General features: G+C 51.0%; 1 protein-coding gene across 6 annotated transcripts in view; it reads right to left on the bottom strand.

Annotated features, from left to right (window-relative positions):
- Positions 1-210: 210 nt before the first annotated feature.
- The window catches only part of JADE2 (jade family PHD finger 2), a 70,516-nt gene continuing 62,634 nt past the window's right edge, over positions 211-8,092 (bottom strand). For 4 of the 6 annotated variants that reach the window (XM_039701750.1, XM_039701747.1, XM_039701748.1 and 1 more), the window contains 2 exons: positions 4,533-4,661; positions 1,494-2,353 (listed from right to left, as the gene is read on the bottom strand). In XM_039701750.1, coding sequence (XP_039557684.1) covers positions 1,494-2,353; positions 4,533-4,661 — 989 coding nt within the window. Of the gene's footprint in view, positions 2,354-4,532; positions 4,662-8,092 lie in introns of all 6 variants that reach the window. The other 2 variants (XM_039701745.1, XM_039701751.1) reach the window with 2 other exon arrangements.

The raw sequence follows: 8,092 nt of genomic DNA, 5'->3' as shown, positions 1-8,092 counted from the left end.
TTTTTTTGTTTAGTGATGGGTTTAACCGGTTGCAGAAGTGTCCCAGGTTTGGGTTGGTTTTGTTTTTTTTTTTTTAGTTTTTTTAACCATTTTTTTATTTTTAAAAAAAAAAAAAAAAAGTTTCAGGGAATTCCTTTTTTTTTTTTTTTTTAGTTTTTTTAAAACATTTTTTTATTTTTAAAAAACAACAACAACAAAAGTTTCAGTGAATTCCTTTTTTTTTTTTTTGTTCCCTGAGCTCACACTGGGGTCACTCCAATAAAACACGTAGCATGACTTAACTGTGACCTTTGAAGCCAAAACCGAAGTAATGGTGCAATTAAGTGCAAACATGGAAATTCGCCTGACTTATAGGTAACATGGGCTTTTAAACAACATTTAAGGCTTATTGGGGACATTTTATGCATTAAATTATTGTAATATTTATAATGTCAGCTTCTGTGAATCACCCCTCCACAACGAGTCAACAGCTTGTAACCAGGATTTAAGGTAAAAAAAACAAACCAAAACAAAACAAAGGATGGAGAGGAATAAATTCACCATTTCCATTGTAGCATTTAGAAAGAAAACATAATGGTGGTGGCAAGGGTTGCCATTTCCCCTCAGTGACGGCACATTTGGCCTTGGGGCCATGGTTTTGGTTTAAGGGGGATTTCAGATGTGCTGCCCTGGCATGGTGGGACCACAGCAGCATTGGAAGGAAGCAACCCTGACTCCCCATGGTGGTTTTAAAGGATGCTTTCCTCCTCCATCCTGCCCCACATTTCCATTTTCCACTTGCTGATCCAGTCACCTGAGTAAATCACTTCAGTGTTTCTAAGAACCTCACTGGGGGCATGGATGGGGAGGACTTTTGCATCCTGGCCCCTGGACGGATCCCAACTAGATGGAAAGGTGAGGGGAAAAATAATGATCAAGAGGTTTTTTTCCCTAAAAATAGAAATGTAACATTGCTCTCTTCCACCCCAAGCGTTTTCCTCCAACAAGCTTTTTGTGCTTTAGTCATTATTTATTTTAGAATCGCTTATTTCGCTTCCTTCTCTCCGCACACACAGGTGGGAATTTCCCCTCCCACAGCTGGCCACTGCCGGACCCTCTCCTCGCTCCCTGCTCTGAGGGCAACCGTCCCAGGCAGAAATCTGCCCCTCATTAAATAATGCCCATTAATTGAACTGTCATCCCTGCAGAAAGCACGGGTACCGGCACCCTCCACCCTCTCAGCACGCTCGCCATCGGTCCTGGCGGGTGCCGGCTCACGTTCCCAGGAAGTGGGGTCTGGCAGGGAGCCGGGGAGGGACCACTGCTGTCACAGTCGTCGATGTCGGTGAAGCTGAAGCTGTATCTCAGGCGTATCGAGAAGGGAAAGACAACAGTGCCGAATTTCCAACTATATACACACATTAAAAACCCCCCTCGCCGTGACACCAGGCAGAAATTGGACATGGCAGTTGGAACTGGGTTGAGGCCTCCTCGAGCCGGCGCGGTCGGAGCAGTTAGGACGCCAGGATGCTCATCCTGACGATGTCCTCGCCGGCCGCGTCCAGCTGGCCCCGCTGCGCCCGGCCGCCGCGGGACTCCCCGTCCGAGTCGCTCATCTCGGCGTCGGAGAAGTATCCGTCCGTGTCGGCGTCGAAGCGACGCAAGGGAGCTCCGCCAGCGCCCTCGGCCTTGGGGGGCTGCGCCCGCCGCGCCCCCCGGCTCTCCTTTGGTAATTTGAACCGCACGATGGTTTTGGGGCTACCTATGGAGTCAGGCACTTTGGCCGCGGGGCTGGGCTCCGTCTGAGCGCAGCGCGGCGTCTCCTCCTCCTCCTCCTCCTGGCTGACGCAGCCCCGTGTCCCAGCAGGGGGATGAGGCTCGCTGGCTTTCTGGAGAGAGCCCTTCCTGGCCACCCTTTTGGCCTCGCCCGTCCCTCTGCGGTCGGTGGGAAGCTTTGCTGCCCCTTTTTCCGACTTGCTCGGCCTGGAATCCAGAGCGAAGGGCTTGGCGGGATCATCCGACAAGTTGCTGGCATTGTTAGTCCAGGGCTCGGAGCCCTCCGGGTGGCCCCCACCCACTGCAGAGGGGCTGCTCCTCGGCAGCTTTTTCTTAGTGTTCGTTCTCGTTCTGCTTTTCACTTTCTTTGTGGTCTCGCTCTGCCTGAATGGGGACCTGAGGGAATGGTCCATCATGAAGCTCAGCAAGGTCTCCTCATCCTGGAGGAGCTCCTCGGAGAGGCCAGGGGTGCTGGCCTCGTGGTGGGCGTTGTTGAGTGACCACTCGCTCATCGCCATGTTCTCCGCGGTGATCTGCACTGACTGTGCCAACCAGCTGTTGAAGAAAGTCCCATCGATGGGGAAGGAGGTTGACAAGCCTGGGAAAAACAAGAGTGGAAGAGTGCCTCAGAAGCCAGGAACAGGAACAGCCGTGTTGCCCGCTATCACCATCACCCACTCCACCAAAACTCCCTGGCACTGGAGAAACACTCAGAAGATCCACCATAATGCACCACACCGGACACGGAGCAGGGCCTACCCCAGCACTGGCGATGAACTTGGGGTTCACTGGGGTCACAGCACAACAACCCAAGCACTCCCTCACGTCCAACCCTCCACAAACCTCCCTGAATCCAAACCAAGCATCTTCCTTCAGTGAAGATGACAAGGAATGAGACACCCCAGCACAGGTGGAAACATTCTCATGCAAAACTGGAAGCCAAACAATTCAAGTGTAAGTTAAAAAATATGGTGACAGAGCAGGACTTGTGCCCAGATGGGGATGACAGGTTCCCCAGGAAGCAGCTACTGCAAGGCCACCCTCAGAGCTAATCAGCCAGCATGGTGATGGCACCACTGCTACATCTGCAGCTCTGAGAACATCTCAGAAGGCATGGAAACTGAAGAAGAGGAGCAGAGATGAAGGCTGGAATGGAAAAAGCTGAAAAACTTCCTGATAATGATCATTGAGAGCAAGAGTGAGCACTGTGGGCTGGGCTAATTGGGTCCAATTAGCAATGGGAAGGTGCACACCTACACAGGCACAGGCAGTTTTAATCTCTGAAACAGAAACCCACGGGTTCAACATTTGAGTTGGTTTTATGGATGAAGGAAAAATGAGATTTAATTCTGGATTTCAGGAAGAGCTTTCCTTTGAAACAGTCTAGCAACAGAGAGGGAAGAGCAGTGGCTCAGGCAGGGTGACTCATGCCCAGTGTTTGCTGGTAGCAATGTTGGCCTCACATCACCCCCACCTGTGACCAGCAACACAGGCTGTGACCCTGCACCTCCTGCAACTCACCAGAGCCTTTTTGGAGAAGACAGCACCCCACCCTGAGCAGGGAAGGTGAAACAGGAGAAAGGGTGAACTTTGGCCATTGTGTGGTACCCAAACACCAAAAAACCCAAGTTCTGTGGGCAAGGGCACTGCCCAGCTCACCTTCCCCAGCCCTGCTCTGATGACAGCAGCCCCAAGGGATGCTTCAAACCCTTCACAAAATGCAGGAGGTAACAAGACCTTGGTGAGGCTTTGGGTCAGGTTGCCTGGTTTCCCAAGCCCATAGCCATGCATTTTCCTCTGAGATTCTCCAGCCTCCACTGTTTGCTGGAATTTGCCCCAGCAAATCCAAAACTTCTTTAGCCAAGACAGAATGAGTGCCATTTCCAAAAAGCCCCATTTCCAAAGGTCCAACAGCTCTGAGATGACCAGAAAGCAGCATAGGTGAGCAATGTGCAAAGCAGAGCAAGGCAGGGTGGTCCAGACCACCAGGCCTCCCACAGAAATGCTCTGTACCCCCTGGAGGGTTTTACAGCATCTCCAGACTGCCTGAGAGCCTCAAAGGACCAGTGCTCCCCTGTGCCCTGGCAGCTAGGCACACGTGAACTCACCACCTCCTGCCTCTGCTGGGGGAGGTGGCAGCACCTGAGGAAGTCAAGCAACAATTCCATGCAAAAACCTTGTCAAGGACCTTGTCCAAAACAACCTTTTTGTTCTGTTTCTTTTTCAGCCCTGTCTGCTGCTGTAGGTGATGGGGTGCTGGAGGTGGTTGAAGCATCTGTAGGGCCAGGCTCCTCACCCCCTGAGCAAATTCAAGAGATGGATGCACTCTGTGCCTGACTCCTGGATGTTCCTGCACCTCTGGCACAACCAGCATGGCCATATATGCCATGGATGGTACATGAAACCTCACAGCACCACTGCACAGCACAGAAAGCACAGGGGAGCAGCCCTGCCACGGGGTGGGTAAGTCTGATTTTATCACCTGAAAGTGAAATCCCGCTCCAGCAGCACATCACAGGTTTTGTAACACATTCTCCCAATCCTGGAGCTACAGGGGGGAATTTTAAATCCCCTGCCCTGCAGTGAGCATGTTTCTGAGCCAATCTCTCCAGCAGGACCTGGATAATTCAGGCTGATTCCCAGAAAGGAGAGATGGAAAGTGTAACTCCATCGTGTTACGTGCAGGAGGGATGATGGGCTGGGACTCCTAACCCTGCTCCCCAAACAGGGAGCCGCCAGCATCGCGGGTCAGCTCTGCGCCATAAAATCAGACTTACCCAGTTGTCCCAAAACAGTTTCGTTGACCGATTTCCTTTTCTCTGTCTTCTCAGGACTACTTTTTCTACCATCTCTTCCTTTCCTTCTTGGGTCACTTTTCTTACCCTTTGTCTTCTTCCCAGTTTGTTCTGGCATTTTTTAGAAAGAAAGGAAAACGCCGTGTGAGACGAGGCATCAGGGATGCTGCGGTGAGCGAGTTCCCCTGGGGCACACCCTGCAGTGCAGACCTGGAGCACACCTGCAAACAGCTCCAAGCCAAAGGGGGAACAAGGGCCATTCCCTGGGCAGCTGTAAGCTAAGGTTTCTACATGTCAAGAAAATCTTAATCCTGTAGGTTATAAAAAAAGGAGATTTTAGCCTTGGAGAGGAGTGGCCACAGGAGCAGCCCCACTGAAGGCAGGTGACTTTCTGGAGACTCTACAGCCACAGACCTGGACCAGGACTTTGGGGTGAGGACCCACTAGGGAGTAACCCCAAACCCTGTTCACACACCTTGCAGGAGCCATGGTGACCTACAAACCAGGTGCTGTGTCACCCATCTCCAACAAGAGCACCTCCAGAAGGGATTCAGCTGCACAGCCACACTGACAGAGCAAAGGTACCAGCAGTTTTAAAGCCAACCTTGATTTGACCCTTTGACAAAACTGTGCAGGAGTGAAAAAAACCCCAAAGTGATACAGGTACACAAAGGATATAGGAAGGATGACGAGGACTGCCTATGAAAATGTAGGAATCTAAAGGTAGGGAGCTATACAGACATACAGCTAAAAATTAGCATTTCCTAAATGGCTTTGAACTTCTACTGGATTTATTCCACTTGGGTAAACAGGACAAATACCCTATAAAAGTACAACTTGTATTGCCAAGTAAAATACTTGCAGCAGTTTTTACTTACTCTGCTAGGCCATTCTCCCCCAGAAGTCTGTGCTAAAACTTCTGTTAATTTTCAGAGAGGGAAGGATATTGCCCTTAAACCAAAATGTGGGTGGCTTAAGGAAATGGAGGCAAGACAGGCAGTTTTTCAGAGTCTGGCCCATAGGCTAAACAATGATCTTAAGGAAGAAATCAGTTTATTGTTTCAGCCAGCAGCAAATCCTCTGCAGAGAGGCCATGGGGTGGATGGGTCAGAGGGAATAACCTCAGGAGCAGTGGAAATGTACTGGGTGAGCAGGGGAGGGAATTTGCATTGCACCTGCCTGAGTCTGAATTCACAGAGGATTTACAGCCCTGGAGTTGCTAGCCAGGAACCCCTCCTGACCAAAGGACTTACAGAAAGAAAGAAATGCAAAAGCAAATTTGGTATTTGCTACGTTCCTGCCAAGTAATGGGAGGAAGGCAGACACATTTTTCACTTCGCTTACAAAATCAAAATCTAACTTTGTTTAGACAGCACAACGGGGCTAAAGAGAAACCCGAGCAGCACTTTTTGAAGAGGAACCTGTCAAAATAGTAGCCGTGTTTCAAAGCCAGACAGTGTTTACTTTCCACTCAGTGCAAGAAAAATACAGGGAAGAGAGGAAGGTTCATTTTACACGGGAAGTTCTCACTGATTTTATTAAGAATCTCCTGCTTAAATGATCATTTGACAGCGGGAAAAATAAACCCCTCCTGTTCCGAGTTTTGGGTGGGAGCTGGTCCAAAAAAACCTTTGTGCCAAAACCATCTTTGGAACAACCCCAACAGATCTCAGTTGATGGCTACTGTAACAGCAGCTAAAAACTGCCCTCATCCTGGTGAAATAATGGAGACTTCTTCCTTTCTCCAGGAACCCCAGGTATGGAGAGCATCCTGGCCAGGAGCTGTGGGGGAGGATGCTAACAGAACCTTCCCCCCTTCCAAACCAGTAAGTGCTTTGTAATGCTGGAAAAGACAGCAGTGAGTTATCCAAAGCTTTGGTTCCACTGGATGCTGAGTATCTGCAGCTCCTGGTGTGGTCTTGGCAAGGGAACTCCTCCTGAGCTCAGGACACTCTACAGACTGATGCTGAAATGCACTCGAGTCCCTAATGTCCCCCTGCCATGGGAAGGACCCAGATGCCCAAACCACCTGGAGATCCCAGGACCAAATTCCTGGAGTTGTTTCCCTGGCAGCAGGGACTGATGGGAGCTGGGTCCCAGAGGAAGCAGTCAGTCCCTGCTCAGGCTCAACCAGTAAGTCCATCCTGGCAGAGACAAGCAGCTCAGCTCGGCTGGTTCAGAGTGGAAAAATGCAAACACCAGCCAGGTAGGGCAGGAGAGAAGAGCATCTGCATCACAAGGTCTGAAGTGATCCCTGCACACCAATCCCCACCCAAGCCACCCTCCCTCCCACTGTGGGTTTGTCTGATCACTCACCTTTGGGCAGAACAAACATCATGGGCACAGCAGCCATGCTTTTCTCAAGTACTCCCATAACATTTTTGGGAAGGGCAATCGTACAGCACTGATACTGGGCAATGCAGACAACTCCAAAACATCAGCAGCAGAGCCTCAGCACAGCTCCCCATCATTGGCTGGCATCTGCACCCACTGCTGAGGCTCCCAGCTCACCTGCCCCTGCTCTCCCTGGGAGGAACTGCTGGCTCCCATCCCACTGCTGCATCAGAGAGAGGGTTGGGCATGTACCCCCAAGGCATTTTGGGGAACACAGGTCCCCAAGGGTATTTTCAGCTATCTAACACCTTGTCTGCAAGTGAGGAGAGCTTAAAAACCCATCCTGGCAAACTACCCTGTGCCTATCTCCTTTTGAGAGCTATGAATGCAGGGCTGGGTTTGCTCAGCTGAACTAGAGATCATCCTGAAGTCCCCTGTGATGCCTCCAAAACCCACAGAAGGTGGCAGTGACAGCTCATGGCAGGTGGTGCTCCTGGCAGGGATGCTGCTGGCTGGGGCGGTGAGGTGGGGGTCCAGCTCAGGAATAATGTGCACAACAAACCCTGGGTGCCAGGGATGGATGTGCAATGTGGGGTCCCCAGTCAGTGGAAACACCATTTGTGTGTGTTCAGGCTGCTGAGCTGTACCTCTGGCCCAGTAAGGACATGCAGAGGAACACAGAGCACAACAGGGACTGGGGTTACAGGACCCACATCACCCCAGAGCACAGCCTGGGGCCCCAGCCCTCCTGTGCCCCATCGCTGCCTGGCCTTGGCTACCAAGAGGAATTTGCATGGGCCTGAGTCACAGACATTTCAGCACACACATTCCTCAGCCTCCAAAATTTCAGTCAAAGGAGACTTTTGTCAAGGAAAGCTCAGCCCAGACAGTTCCTGAAGAAACCCCAACCATGTGATGGCTTCAAACACAACTCCAAAGCCACAAACACAACAACCGTCGGAAGCAGCTGCCAAAGCACCAGATGCTGCTGCTGGAAAAACTGTTCTGCAGCCACGGGGTCTGGTCTGCCCTGCCACCGGAGGCAGAGCAGGAGGAGGAGGAGGGAGAAGGAGCTGTGGGCTCCGGCACTGCTTGTGCAAAAGGGAAAAAAAAGTAGGACAAAAGGAAACCAGCTTTATTTCAGCTCCTTAATAAAAGTTGGCAGAGGCTTTGCAGTCAGCAGCATGATCTCCACTAAGGGGTATGTG

The sequence above is a fragment of the Passer montanus genome, unplaced genomic scaffold, assembly GCF_014805655.1.
Source record: "Passer montanus isolate IOZ18808 unplaced genomic scaffold, ASM1480565v1 scaffold15, whole genome shotgun sequence".
Classification (NCBI taxonomy): Eukaryota; Metazoa; Chordata; class Aves; order Passeriformes; family Passeridae; genus Passer; species Passer montanus.
This window is presented reverse-complemented; position numbering and strand designations above follow the sequence as displayed.